General features: G+C 44.2%; 1 protein-coding gene across 1 annotated transcript in view; it reads left to right on the top strand.

Annotated features, from left to right (window-relative positions):
- The window catches only part of col6a3 (collagen, type VI, alpha 3), a 70,892-nt gene that overhangs the window by 46,503 nt on the left and 9,401 nt on the right, over nucleotides 1-14,988 (top strand). The window contains 37 exon segments of the mRNA XM_028392931.1: nucleotides 34-605; nucleotides 607-634; nucleotides 873-1,093; nucleotides 1,095-1,145; nucleotides 1,147-1,215; nucleotides 1,217-1,315; nucleotides 1,317-1,391; nucleotides 1,393-1,443; nucleotides 1,445-1,472; nucleotides 1,708-2,307; nucleotides 2,545-3,138; nucleotides 3,374-3,973; nucleotides 4,212-4,805; nucleotides 5,040-5,639; nucleotides 5,878-6,471; nucleotides 6,700-7,299; nucleotides 8,571-9,182; nucleotides 9,385-10,008; nucleotides 10,085-10,675; nucleotides 10,783-11,394; nucleotides 11,510-11,844; nucleotides 11,923-12,001; nucleotides 12,116-12,261; nucleotides 12,363-12,455; nucleotides 12,534-12,587; nucleotides 12,714-12,785; nucleotides 12,883-12,909; nucleotides 12,998-13,042; nucleotides 13,175-13,228; nucleotides 13,308-13,370; nucleotides 13,654-13,719; nucleotides 13,825-13,878; nucleotides 13,977-14,012; nucleotides 14,101-14,163; nucleotides 14,251-14,313; nucleotides 14,400-14,462; nucleotides 14,758-14,820. Coding sequence (XP_028248732.1) covers nucleotides 34-605; nucleotides 607-634; nucleotides 873-1,093; nucleotides 1,095-1,145; nucleotides 1,147-1,215; nucleotides 1,217-1,315; nucleotides 1,317-1,391; nucleotides 1,393-1,443; nucleotides 1,445-1,472; nucleotides 1,708-2,307; nucleotides 2,545-3,138; nucleotides 3,374-3,973; nucleotides 4,212-4,805; nucleotides 5,040-5,639; nucleotides 5,878-6,471; nucleotides 6,700-7,299; nucleotides 8,571-9,182; nucleotides 9,385-10,008; nucleotides 10,085-10,675; nucleotides 10,783-11,394; nucleotides 11,510-11,844; nucleotides 11,923-12,001; nucleotides 12,116-12,261; nucleotides 12,363-12,455; nucleotides 12,534-12,587; nucleotides 12,714-12,785; nucleotides 12,883-12,909; nucleotides 12,998-13,042; nucleotides 13,175-13,228; nucleotides 13,308-13,370; nucleotides 13,654-13,719; nucleotides 13,825-13,878; nucleotides 13,977-14,012; nucleotides 14,101-14,163; nucleotides 14,251-14,313; nucleotides 14,400-14,462; nucleotides 14,758-14,820 — 9,191 coding nt within the window.

The following is a 14,988-nucleotide window of genomic DNA, read 5'->3' as shown; positions in this document are numbered from 1 at the left end:
GCTAAACTATGTCCCAAATCTTATGTCCCCTAGTGGTGAGACAAGTACCAGGAAGAGATGTGGTGTTCTTGCTGGATGGATCTGATGGCACTAGAAACGCATTCCCAGCTATGCAAGACTTTGTTAAGAGATTTGTGGAGACACTCAGTGTGGATGACAACAAAGACCGTGTCTCAGTGGTTCAGTACAGCAGAGATCCAGCTGTCCAGTTCTATCTGAACACATACGTGACCAAGGGCGAGATCCTTAACACTGTCCAAGGTCTGAGGCACAAAGGCGGAAGACCTCTCAACACTGGAGCAGCTCTCCAGTACTTGAGGGACAATGTCTTTACGGCCTCAGCCGGAAGCAGGCGCCTGGAAGGTGTTCCACAGGTCCTGATATTGCTATGCGGTGGACGATCTTTTGACAGTGTTGATGCACCAGCTGCAGCTCTCAAACAGCTGGGTGTCTTGACCTATGCAGTTGGAACCAGAGGCTCTGATAGCAGAGAACTGCAGAGAATAGCACACGACCCCAGCAATGCTCTATCTGTGTCTGAGTTCACTGAGCTCCCCAGTGTCCAACAGCAGCTTCAGTCCTCCCTGGAAGCTGTGGCTGTTGACCGTAACCCCAGAATCACCAACTAGACCTGGTATGTAATCAAACACGGCCTGCTACTCTCCTGAATGTTACCTGACTTATTTTACATACAAAGAGGGAAAGAAACTGCGTCTGATATCACTTAGCTCCATCTGTGCATAACAACTGTTTAAAGGGGGAAGCAAGCAGGGCTACGTGCCTCTAACATATGTAGGCAGACAATTATGACTAGGCCATTAGCGTAACTTTAGCAAGTGTTTTGATGTTATGCCTTCCTGTCTTTTTCTCAGTTGACACTGCCAAAAGGGACATTGTATTCCTTCTGGATGGTTCTGACGGCACAAGGAATGGCTTCCCTGCTGTGCTTGATTTTGTTGAGAGAGTTGTGGAGAAACTGAACTTGGGAGAAAACAAAGAGCGTGTCTCTGTGGTCCAGTACAGCAGAGAACCAGAGGTCCATTTCTATCTGAACACGTATACCACAAAAGAGGATGTTGTGGACTCGATCAGGGGGGCTTAGACACAGAGGAGGAAGACCCCTGAACACTGGGGCAGCCCTGCAAGTATGTCAGGGACAACGTCTTTACAGACTCTTCCGGTAGTCGGCACCTCCAAGGTGTGCCACAGATGTTGGATCCTACTAACTGGTGGCAGGTCTTTTGACAATGTAGATACTCCAGCCTCTGCCCTCAGACAGCAAGGCATCTCTGTGATTGGCATTGGAACAAGGACCTGCTGATAGCAGAGAGCTGCAGAAGATATCATATGAGCCTAGTTACGCTCTATCAGTGTCTGAGTTCAGTGATCTCCCCAACTGTCCAAGAACAGCTGTCCTCTGTATTGAGCACAGCGCGGCTCAGGGACCACGCCCTTGACACCAACAGTGACGGGTAAGAAACTGATCAACTTGTATATCCAGCAGCCACTGTAGAACATGATTTGAGGTGCACCAAAGTCAATTTCAATCGTTTCAGATTGGCCAGTGGCACTTTGACAAAACTATTTTGCCAGCAATAGCTCAGAGTATGTTGTAAACTGCAAAGCTTAGCTTCCACCGTGCGCATTTCACACAGGAAACCTGTGACATCATAAGCTAAACTATGTCCCAAATCTTATGTCCCCTAGTGGTGAGACAAGTACCAGGAAGAGATGTGGTGTTCTTGCTGGATGGATCTGATGGCACTAGAAACGCATTCCCAGCTATGCGAGACTTTGTTAAGAGATTAGTGGAGACACTCAGTGTGGATGACAACAAAGACCGTGTCTCAGTGGTTCAGTACAGCAGAGATCCAGCTGTCCAGTTCTATCTGAACACATACGTGACCAAGGGCAAGATCCTTAACACTGTCCAAGGTCTGAGGCACAAAGGCGGAAGACCTCTTAACACTGGAGCAGCTCTCCAGTACTTGAGGGACAATGTCTTTACGGCCTCAGCTGGAAGCAGGCACCTGGAAGGTGTTCCACAGGTCCTGATATTGCTATGCGGTGGACGATCTTTTGACAGTGTTGATGCACCAGCCGCAGCTCTCAAACAGCTGGGTGTCTTGACCTATGCAGTTGGAACCAGAGGCTCTGATAGCAGAGAACTGCAGAGAATAGCCCACGACCCCAGCAATGCTCTATCTGTGTCTGAGTTCACTGAGCTCCCCAGTGTCCAACAGCAGCTTCAGTCCTCCCTGGAAGCTGTGGCTGTTGACCTAACCCCAGAATCACCAAGTAGACCTGGTATGTAATCAAACATGGCCTGCTACTCTCCTGAAATATTACCTGACTTATTTTACATACAAAGAGGGAAAGAAACTGCGTCTGATATCACTTAGCTCCATCTGTGCAAAACAACTGTTTAAAGGGGGAGCAAGCAGGGCTACGTGCCTCTAACATATGTAGGCAGACAATTATGACTAGGCCATTAGCGTAACTTTAGCAAGTGTTTTGATGTTATGCCTTCCTGTCTTTTCTCAGTTGACACTGCCAAAAGGGACATTGTATTCCTTCTGGATGGTTCTGACGGCACAAGGAATGGCTTCCCTGCTGTGCTTGATTTTGTTGAGAGAGTTGTGGAGAAACTGAACTTGGGAGAAAACAAAGAGCGTGTCTCTGTGGTCCAGTACAGCAGAGAACCAGAGGTCCATTTCTATCTGAACACGTATACCACAAAAGAGGATGTTGTGGACTCGATCAGGGGGCTTAGACACAGAGGAGGAAGACCCCTGAACACTGGGGCAGCCCTGCAGTATGTCAGGGACAACGTCTTTACAAACTCTTCCGGTAGTCGGCGCCTCCAAGGTGTGCCACAGATGTTGATCCTACTAACTGGTGGCAGGTCTTTTGACAATGTAGATACTCCAGCCTCTGCCCTCAGACAGCAAGGCATCTCTGTGATTGGCATTGGAACAAGGACTGCTGATAGCAGAGAGCTGCAGAAGATATCATATGAGCCTAGTTATGCTCTATCAGTGTCTGAGTTCAGTGATCTCCCCAACGTCCAAGAACAGCTGTCCTCTGTATTGAGCACAGCGCGGCTCAGGGCCACGCCCTTGACACCAACAGTGACGGGTAAGAAACTGATCAACTTGTATATCCGCAGCCACTGTAGAACAAGATTTGAGGTGCACCAAAGTCAATTTCAATCGTTTCAGATTGGCCAGTGGCACTTTGACAAAACTATTTTGCCAGAAATAGCTCAAGAGCATGTTGTAAACTTGAAAGCTTAGCTTCCACCGTGCACATTTCACACAGGAAACCTGTGACATCATAAGCTAAACTATGTCCCAAATCTTATGTCCCCTAGTGGTGAGACAAGTACCAGGAAGAGATGTGGTGTTCTTGCTGGATGGATCTGATGGCACTAGAAACGCATTCCCAGCTATGCAAGACTTTGTTAAGAGATTTGTGGAGACACTCAGTGTGGATGACAACAAAGACCGTGTCTCAGTGGTTCAGTACAGCAGAGATCCAGCTGTCCAGTTCTATCTGAACACATACGTGACCAAGGGCGAGATCCTTAACACTGTCCAAGGTCTGAGGCACAAAGGCGGAAGACCTCTCAACACTGGAGCAGCTCTCCAGTACTTGAGGGACAATGTCTTTACGGCCTCAGCCGGAAGCAGGCGCCTGGAAGGTGTTCCACAGGTCCTGATATTGCTATGCGGTGGACGATCTTTTGACAGTGTTGATGCACCAGCTGCAGCTCTCAAACAGCTGGGTGTCTTGACCTATGCAGTTGGAACCAGAGGCTCTGATAGCAGAGAACTGCAGAGAATAGCACACGACCCCAGCAATGCTCTATCTGTGTCTGAGTTCACTGAGCTCCCCAGTGTCCAACAGCAGCTTCAGTCCTCCCTGGAAGCTGTGGCTGTTGACCTAACCCCAGAATCACCAACTAGACCTGGTATGTAATCAAATACAGCCTGCTACTCTCCTGAAATGTTACCTGACTTATTTTACATACAAAGAGGGAAAGAAACTGCGTCTGATATCACTTAGCTCCATCTGTGCATAACAACTGTTTAAAGGGGAAAGCAAGCAGGGCTACGTGCCTCTAACATATATAGGCAGACAATTATAACTAGGCCATGAGCGTAACTTTAGCAAGTGTTTTTATGTTTTGCCTTCCTGTTTTTTCTCAGTTGACACTGCCAAAAGGGACATTGTATTTCTTCTGGATGGTTCTGACGGCACAAGGAATGGCTTCCCTGCTGTGCTTGATTTTGTTGAGAGAGTTGTGGAGAAACTAAACTTGGGAGAAAACAAAGAGCGTGTCTCTGTGGTCCAGTACAGCAGAGAACCAGAGGTCCATTTTTATCTGAACACGTATACCACGAAAGAGGATGTTGTGGACTCGATCAGAGGGCTTAGACACAGAGGAGGAAGACCCCTGAACACTGGGGCAGCCCTGCAATATGTCAGGGACAACGTCTTTACAGACTCTTCCGGTAGTCGGCACCTCCGAGGTGTGCCACAGATGTTGGTCCTACTAACAGGTGGCAGGTCTTTTGACAAAGTTGACACCCCAGCCTCTGCCCTCAGACAGAAAGGCATCTCTGTGATTGGCATTGGAACAAGGACCGCTGATAGCAGAGAGCTGCAGAAGATATCATATGAGCCTAGTTACGCTCTATCAGTGTCTGACTTCAGTGATCTCCCCAATGTCCAAGAACAGCTGTCCTCTGTATTGAGCACAGCGCGGCTCAGGACCACGCCCTTGACACCAACAGTGACGGGTAAGAAACTGATCAACTTGTATATCCACAGCCACTGTAGAACATGATTTGAGGTGCACCAAAGTCAATTTCAATCGGTTCAGATTGGCCAGTGGCACTTTGACAAAATTATTTTGCCAGCAATAGCTCAGAGTATGTTGTAAACTCAAAAGCTTAGCTTCCACCGTGCGCATTTCGCACAGGAAACCTGTGACATCATAAGCTAAACTATGTCCCAAATCTTATGTCCCCTAGTGGTGAGACAAGTACCAGGAAGAGATGTGGTGTTCTTGCTGGATGGATCTGATGGCACTAGAAACGCATTCCCAGCTATGCGAGACTTTGTTAAGAGATTAGTGGAGACACTCAGTGTGGATGACAACAAAGACCGTGTCTCAGTGGTTCAGTACAGCAGAGATCCAGCTGTCCAGTTCTATCTGAACACATACGTGACCAAGGGCAAGATCCTTAACACTGTCCAAGGTCTGAGGCACAAAGGCGGAAGACCTCTTAACACTGGAGCAGCTCTCCAGTACTTGAGGGACAATGTCTTTACGGCCTCAGCTGGAAGCAGGCACCTGGAAGGTGTTCCACAGGTCCTGATATTGCTATGCGGTGGACGATCTTTTGACAGTGTTGATGCACCAGCCGCAGCTCTCAAACAGCTGGGTGTCTTGACCTATGCAGTTGGAACCAGAGGCTCTGATAGCAGAGAACTGCAGAGAATAGCCCACGACCCCAGCAATGCTCTATCGGTGTCTGAGTTCACTGAGCTCCCCAGTGTCCAACAGCAGCTTCAGTCCTCCCTGGAAGCTGTGGCTGTTGACCTAACCCCAGAATCACCAAGTAGACCTGGTATGTAATCAAACATGGCCTGCTACTCTCCTGAAATATTACCTGACTTATTTTACATACAAAGAGGGAAAGAAACTGCGTCTGATATCACTTAGCTCCATCTGTGCATAACAACTGTTTAAAGGGGGAAGCAAGCAGGGCTACGTGCCTCTAACATATGTAGGCAGACAATTATAACTAGGCCATGAGCGTAACTTTAGCAAGTGTTTTTATGTTTTGCCTTCCTGTCTTTTCTCAGTTGACACTGCCAAAAGGGACATTGTATTCCTTCTGGATGGCTCTGATGGCACAAGGAATGGCTTCCCTGCTGTGCTTGATTTTGTTGAGAGAGTTGTGGAGAAACTGAACTTGGGAGAAAACAAAGAGCGTGTCTCTGTGGTCCAGTACAGCAGAGAACCAGAGGTCCATTTCTATCTGAACACGTATACCACAAAAGAGGATGTTGTCGACTCGATCAGAGGGCTTAGACACAGAGGAGGAAGACCCCTGAACACTGGGGCAGCCCTGCAGTATGTCAGGGACAACGTCTTTACAGACTCTTCTGGTAGTCGGCACCTCCAAGATGTGCCACAGATATTGGTCCTACTAACAGGTGGCAGGTCTTTTGACAAAGTTGACACTCCAGCCTCTGCCCTCAGACAGCAGGGCATCTCTGTGATTGGCATTGGAACAAGGACCGCTGATAGCAGAGAGCTGCAGAAAATATCATATGAGCCTAGTTACGCTGTATCGGTGTCTGAGTTCACTGATCTCCCCAACGTCCAAGAACAGCTGTCCTCTGTATTGAGCACAGCGCGGCTCAGGGCCACGCCCTTGACACCAACAGTGACGGGTAAGAAACTGATCAACTTGTATATTCCGCAGCCACTGTAGGACAGGATTTAAGTGCCAGTACCAGTGCCATTGGCCAGTGTCAGCGGTACTGGCACTGACAAAACTATGTTGTTATTAGCTCAGAGTATGGTGTAAACTTGAAAGCTTAGCTTTCACCATGCCCATTTTGCACAGGAAACCTGTGACATCATAAACTAAACTATGTCCCAAATGTTATGTCCCCTAGTGGTGAGACAAGTACCAGGAAGAGATGTGGTGTTCTTGCTGGATGGATCTGATGGCACTAGAAATGCATTCCCAGCTATGAAAGACTTTGTTAAGAGATTAGTGGAGACACTCAGTGTGGATGACAACAAAGACCGTGTCTCAGTGGTTCAGTACAGCAGAGATCCAGCTGTCCAGTTCCATCTGAACACGTACGTGACAAAGGGTGAGATCCTTAACACTGTCCAAGGTCTGAGGCACAAAGGCGGAAGACCTCTAAACACTGGAGCAGCTCTCCAGTACTTGAGGGACAATGTCTTTACAACCTCAGCTGGAAGCAGGCGCCTGGAAGGTGTTCCACAGGTCCTGATATTGCTATGTGGTGGACGATCTTTTGACAGTGTTGATGCACCAGCTGCAGTTCTCAAACAGCTGGGTGTCTTGACCTATGCAGTTGGAATCAGAGGCTCTGATAGCAGAGAACTGCAGAGAATAGCTCACAACCCCAGCAATGCTCTATCTGTGTCTGAGTTCACTGAGCTCCCCAGTGTCCAACAGCAGCTTCAGTCCTCCCTGGAAGGTGTGACTGTTGACGTAACCCCAGAATCACCAACCAGACCTGGTATGTAAGCAGATACATTTGCAATTGGACTGCACAGCTCTTAAGTTTCATCACGTTTCATTGTTCTGACCCATTCTTGAAACAATCAGAACAAAATGTGAACTCACTGTATAGTCTTCTGAAGATGTTATCCATTGTATTTAAGGCAGTTCTGAAGTAGAATGGACTTAGTATACCTGATGTTGCCAGTTGGGGCAGTGAAGAAACTTATTTACACTATTATGTCATAAATGTATCTGACTTTATTTTACACTCTTGTATATACCATCCACAGGATAAATAAAACCCAAAACAATTAGATATTACAAATAGTATCAAAATGACAATCCCAAAAAAAAATTATATTGATCCTTTCAGTAGGGAAACTCTATTCTTTGATCTACTTGAACCTTCATAACAGCTTTGAAAAAAGAAAAAAGGACATCCTTCTGGCATGTTTTCTTTTAACTGGTCGCAAATTCTTCACTCATTCTTGTTGTTAACAGATCATCATTCTCATTTCACTTGATGTTCTCTTTTTTTGACACATTTGTCTGATTTTTTTTTTACAAGTGAGCTCTCAACATTCGTTTCCTTTTCTGGAACATCATGAGCTGGTATCTTTAAACTTTTTTTTTAACCATTTCTTTGAGCAACATGTTTTTTCATCATAATACAAAGATGAAAAATTATATTATTATTATATATAATGCACACACTCAAAACATAAACTAATATAAAAAGAACTAAAAAAACTCTGGTCTGGTTTGCAGAAGTGCCTTATGAGCATTTTGATCTTAGAAAAACGCTGTAAGATTAAAGGAACATGCCACTATTTTATGAGATACAGTTATTCACAATTTTCCCTAGTTAGATAAGTCAGCAAATGCTGTTTTGCATCAGTTTTTATGTCAGTACAAAGCATGTACTGACATAAAAATGTGTTTGCCCACAGAATTTTAAAAAACGGTGGCGTGTTTCTTTTAGATTAATCTAAACTAAAGTGACTGAAGCCCAATATCAGCTTTTAAGATATTGTTTATGTCTGATAAAAAAACAGTCAAAACTTAATTAAATTGACCCCTAAATATTCAACAGCTGACCTCAGTTTTATATAGTCATTGTCGTGTTATGGAGGGAATTAATAAATAAATGAGAGATCATAATTGAGAGAAAGATTACAGTCTTACAGTTGTAAGACATTAATAATTGTTTCTGTAATGTTTTTATTTACCCTTTTTTGCATCAGTTTTGAAATGAAGCCTAACACATCCTTTCTCTTTTTCCTTTAGCGGAGAGACAGGGCCCCAAGAAGGATGTTGTTTTCCTTGTTGATGGCTCCGATGGGGTTGGACGGGAATTTGCTATCATTCAGGAGTTTATCCGCAGGGTTGTAGAGAGTCTCAATGTGGGCGAGAATCAGATCCGGATCGGAGTGGTCCAATATGGTGACTATGCTCAGGCTGACATGTATCTTAACACACACACAACCAAAGAAGGTGTTTTAAATGGCATCAGGGAAATGAGCCAGCGAGGAGGACTACAAAGAAACCTGGGCCAGGCCTTGCAGTTTGTCAGTCAGGATGTTCTGACGGCAGCACGAGGCAGCAGAAAGCAAGAAGGTGTCCCACAGTTTGTGATTGTTGTGTCCAGTGGGTCTTCTACAGATGATGTTGGTCGTGCAGCATCTTCACTCAAAAGATCGGGAGTTGTACCTTTCAGCATTGGAACCAGGGATGTTAACCCTATAGAGCTGCGTGTTGTATCTTACGTGTCCAAATTTGCCCTCCCTGTGGATGACCTCCCGGGTTTGTACACAGTCCAAGAAAACTTGATCAACACTATCACTGAGTTGTCAGATGACGACTTGGCAAGGCTGCGTCCAGAGTTCCCAAGATATGAAGGTAATTTGAGTGACTGAATTTTGATTAAAATAAATGTTCTCTGTACATTCTCACATACATCACTTCGATTGCTGCAATGAAATGAGATTTGTATACTACAAATGACTGACATGTTTTGTTATCCTCATTCATATGGTATGTATACGTATTTGTAACTCCAGTAATCAAATCGTGTTCATGTGCTTGTGTTCTTTTTGAACAGTAGCCACACCAGTGCCCACTGGAGGAGAAAAGAGAGATGTTGTCTTTTTAATTGATGGCACCACAGCAGTGCGAAGTGAATTTCCTTCCATTCGTGAAATGATAAGAAGAGTTGTGGAGAAACTGGATATTGGATTGGACAAGGTCCGAATTTCAGTGGTGCAGTACAGTGATGAACCAACTCAAGAATTTCTGCTTAATGAATATTCGACTAAGAATGAGGTACGCCAGGCTGTGACAAGACTTCAAAGCAAAGGTGGAAATAATCTGAATACTGGTCGTGCTCTTGAGTGGGTGTCCAAAAACATCTATCAGAGGTCTGCAGGAAGCCGCATCGAGGATGGCGTGCCTCAGTTCCTCATTCTAGTTACAGGTGGAAAGTCTTCAGATGATGTCTCCACATCTGCTGATCAACTTAAAAGAAACCACATTGCACCACTGGCCATTGGTTCCAGGAATGCAGATGCAAATGAACTTAGACAAATCTCCCTAAAGCCAGAGCTTGTATATACAGTTGATAATTTCCGACAGCTTCCAACAGTGGAGTCACAGCTGATTGATTCAGTCAAAACAATATCCTCTTCTGATATCATCACCAGTTATGTCCCTCCTACAGTGTTCATAGGTAAGAGAATCATTTGACCTGTATACAGTATTCTAAAAATAGAAAGTTGATCTTTTTTTTCTGTGCTTGTCCGCAGACAACCTGAATCTTGGAAAAAAGGACATTATCTTTCTTATTGATGGCTCAGACAAAACAGGTCCTGCTGGGATTGCTCATATCCGTGACTTTATCCTCAACATTGTTCAGCAACTTGACGTGCAGCCTGATCAAGTGCGTGTGGCTGTTGTCCAATATGCAGACAGAGTTAAAACTGAGTTCTCACTCAACTCACACAACAACAAACCAGCTGTAATCTCTGCTATCAAAAGACTCCGTCAGATGGGTGGGCGGTCATCTGAACTGGCTAATGCCATTGAGTATGTCATACAGAATGAGTTAAAGCCTGCTGCTGGAGTTCGTCCATCGGAGGCCTCCCAGCATCTTGTGGTTTTAACAGGTGGACGGTCAAGCCAGGATGTTTCTATCTATGGACCTCTGCTTAAGGGCTCACGGGTAAACTGCATTGGTGTTGGAACTAGTGGAGCTGATACAACTCAGCTAAAACAGATAGCCACCACTTCAGAGGATATCCTTCAGGTTCCTACATTCCCTGAACTGCCAAAGATACAGGACACATTTATTGCCAGGTTGAGTGGTACCATCCTACCAGTGACACCTGACCCTCCTAGTAAGTTTTGACAAAATGTTCACATCATACAAATACAATGACAATTAGTTTATGTTTTGGTTATGATCTAAGCAGCCTGTAAAATGCCTTTATTTCTCTTCCCATAGCGGAAGGCCTGCCTCCTCCTAAAAAGGCTGACATAGTGTTTTTGGTGGATGGATCCATCAATTTGGGCCGGGACAACTTTAAGCAAGTGATGGAGTTTATCATCAACCTCATTGATCTGTTCTTCACTGACAGAGATGACCTACGGATTGGCTTGGCACATTATGCTGCAGATGTGATAGACTCCTTTTACCTTAACACATATAAAGACAGGCAAGACATTCTAAGCGCCATTGAACGGGTAGAGTACAAAGGTGGACGTAGACTTAACACTGGTGCAGCCATTCGCCATGTTCAAGATGTTTACTTTACCAAAGCAAAGGGCAGCCGGATGGATGAGCGTGTTCCTCAGATCCTTATGGTGATCACTGGAGGACGCTCAGCTGATGACAGCAAGACAGCAGCCCTTGGTTTGAAAAAACAAGGTGTCAGAATCTTTGCTGTGGGAGTGGGCAACATTCAGAATGAGTTGGAAAACATAGCGAGTGACACCACCACTGTGGCTCGAGCAAGCAACTTTCAGGAACTTTCAGAGCTCAATGAGCAGATTCTGGAGACGCTGGATGATGAAGTAAAAGGGAATCTATGCACTGGGATAACTGAAGAGCCTAGATGTAAGAAAAGTAGCACATTTTTTCCCTGACTGAGCAGTTTCACAAGAAATTCTCTGCTAAGAGTTAAATGTCTTTCCAAAACATCAAAAGTAATGCCATGTTTTTTTTTTTACAGCCTGCAGCATAGAAGTGTTGGTAGGCTTCGATGTATCTGCCCAGAACATATTTAGTGCACAGACCAACCTTCAGAGCAAAATGGGTGCCATTCTGCAGAGAATTTCCAAAATAGCACCTATCAGTTGCCTAGGTGATCAGAGTCCATCTATTCAAGTGGGCATGTTGGCACTGGATTCTGCCTCTGACACTGTCCAGATAGACTTCAGAGACAATGCTGATGAGCTGTTTGAGGCCTTCAGAAACCTGCGTAACAGTGGCCCCTTTATTCTCAATGGCAAAACAATCACTGCCTACACCAATAGGTTCAAAATCAGACAGGACAACACTGTCAAGGTTGGTATGGTGTAAATGTGCTAAGATAAAACCTATCTATATGAAACTGAATTGTGTTTTTCCTCTTTTCTCCCTAAGGTTGTCATTCACCTTACTGATGGTCTCGATGCTCCATATAATGAAATGAAAAGGCGAGTTGAGGAGCTTCGGCTGTCAGGTAAAAAGATACTTCAGGATAAACAATACTCATCACCATCTACCCCAATGGTTAAATAATGAGCAAAAAATTTAAAAGAAACTTGAGGGTTAATATGTTTGTGAACCAAAACAGGAGTCAACAGTTTCATTCTTGTTGGGTTGGAGCGGGTGTCAAAGTTTGAGGAGGCTGTACTGCTGGAATTTGGTCGTGGCTTCAGATACACCAGACCCCTACGGCTCAATATCATGGACTTGGATTATGAGCTAATGGAAGAACTTGTGAGTAACAAGTCACTCTTTAAAGTTTTGCTGTCAAATGAAAGTTTTTTATTTACCTTTTTCCTTAAACCACATGACATACTCTTCCTTTTGCTGCACAGGACAACATTGCTGAAAGGCAATGCTGTGGAGTGGCATGCAAATGTACGGGAAACAGAGGAGACAGAGGAGGAGTTGGGCAGCCAGGATCTAAGGTACTTTTTTAATCATGGAGTACAAAGACCTTGCATCATAGCATTTTAAATAACTTATTTTATTGTTTTGTCTTTTAGGGTAGCTCGGGATTTCTTGGAAGTCAAGGTCACCCTGGAGATGAGGGCGGCCCTGTGAGTCTAAATGCCTTTTTGCTGCATTCATGCCTGTGGCATATAAACTGTCCTGATCTGTAATTGTTTTTTGTTTCCCCACTTCTTCATGTTGTCCCTTTTATTATGATTCTCATGTGATAACAGGGAGAGAGAGGTCCTCCTGGTGTGAATGGAACACAGGGTTTCCAGGGATGTCCTGGACAGAGAGGTATCAAGGTAAATATTAACTTCTCTCTTTAATATGTAATAATAAAAGGTGAATATAGATTATTATATATACAATATCATGGTTCAATGTTCTTCTTCTAACCAGGGTTCTCGTGGCTACTCAGGAGAAAAGGTGAGTATTTTTTAAGCATTTTAACCAAAACTACTGGGAAGAAAAGGCTGACCAACAATCAACTAATCAAACTGCTACAATTATGCAGGGTGAACTTGGAGAAATTGGGCTTGATGGCATCAACGGTGAAGAGGTAAGAGTGTTATGTACTATTATACCATCTTTCAGCTGTCTTACAAATGAGTCCCACAAATATATTGATGTGACTTGTGAGTCTGCTTTGATTCAGAGTTGACTTCAATTTCCATCATTCATTTGTTCTCAGGGCAAAAGTGGAGTGGTTGGGCCACCAGGAGACAGAGGAAACTCTGGCAGAAGAGTGAGTAAATGTTTGAATAGATGTTCATCTTCTAAAATATTTTAATTGTATCTCGTTGATGTTGTTTTTTTTTCTTTAGGGTCCTAAAGGTGCCAAAGGACAAGCAGGTGACTTGGGAGAAAAGGGAATCAGAGGAGATCCTGTAAGTATTAATGACATGTCTTTGATGACGCATATATAAAGTGAAATTATGTACATGATCAATTATTTGTATGCATACTGCACATGATAAGCCAAAAGTCAAACATCAGCAGTTGTGAATTTTCAGACCAGATTGAATTTTTCGAATACTGAATTACTCATTCATTTCTCAGTAGCCATTGCTAAGCTCTCAGCAGTGGTTTTATGTGATATTATGTGAGCTCTAGCCTTAAACAATTAAGTTTTTGAAGTGACAAACTGAAAAGGTGCTGTCCATCCAATAGGGAACAAGTGGAAAGGATAACAACCGACCAGGACCTAAAGGAGACTCCGGCGATGCTGGACCAGCGGTAATGACACTATGTATTCATACGCATGTTATCCTTTAACGATAACATGTTTTAAATGTGTTTGTTTGGAGTCTTTTCGCTGAGATGTCTGTTCTAAAATGATAGGGACAGCCAGGTGATGATGGAAAGCAGGGAGGCCCTGGTGAACCTGGAAGACGGGTAAACAGTTGTCTTATTTTTTCCAACAAAGCTGTTTACCTTTTTGTTGTTGTGTTGTTTTTTTAAACCAAGACTTACGTCCACTCCTACCCTCTTAGGGACCTGATGGCAGAAGAGGCCCACCAGGGCCAGCTGTAAGCACCTAAATTTATGGCAAATTATGGTTGTTGGAGTAACTCCAGTCATGACAGTAACCATAACATTGTGCTGCTTACATTAAAGGGAGTTGCCGGAAAACCAGGAGCTGACGGTGTGCAGGGAGAGCCTGGTATTGGAGGATCTAGAGTAAGTTGGCAATAGTTGACAAGTGGCAGATTATTACATCATCAGACACACTGGTGCATCTTTGGGGTCTGGTTTGTTTTCTTAAAGGGTCCACCCGGACCAAATGGAGCACCTGGACCCAGAGGAGAAGATGGAAACCCTGGACCTAGGGTAAGTGATAGTTCAGTTTTTCAACTGAAGTCAACACTGTAAATGTTGTAAATGCTAATGCCTAATGCTAATGTTTTATTGTGTAGGGTCCTGGAGGCAGCCCAGGCCCAGCTGGAGATAAAGGCAGAAGAGGAGCTCTTGGTCGAAAGGTACTGGATGGGATGTAATTTTGCTGGCCTAAAGGATTGTTTCAATTATAAACACACCGGCCAAAGCCAAGCTCTCTCACGTTACTAGACACACATGTGTAGTCGATTTGAGCAGACAGGAAGTCGCTGAAAGAAAACATGAAGGCCCTGCTCACAAAAGCATATGAGCTAAATTAAATCTATAGCAGCATCCCTGACATTTTTCATTCTTAATTTACTGATTTGGCACATTGAATTTAAAGCTATTTTTGTTTTTATCACATTTTCTGATGTGTTTTTCTCTGCGTCTTTGTAGGGAGAGCCAGGAGATCCAGGACCTAAAGGTGTTGCTGGACCCCTTGGCCCCCTTGGAGAGCCTGTAAGAACAAAACCATATCTCCAGTGCATGTACTATTACTGCATGTAAAAGAGCTGAAAAAGAGAACACATTGACAGTAGTACAATTTGCTACTGCAACTTGGCTTCAAGTCTAAGAAGCAATGTCTTTCCATCAAAATAAAGACTTATGTTGCTGTGAAGTATATAT

Source organism: Parambassis ranga, chromosome 21 (genome assembly GCF_900634625.1).
Source record: "Parambassis ranga chromosome 21, fParRan2.1, whole genome shotgun sequence".
NCBI classification, from domain to species: domain Eukaryota; kingdom Metazoa; phylum Chordata; class Actinopteri; family Ambassidae; genus Parambassis; species Parambassis ranga.
Note: the sequence above shows the minus strand (reverse complement) of the source record. Positions and strands in the feature narration are given on the sequence as shown.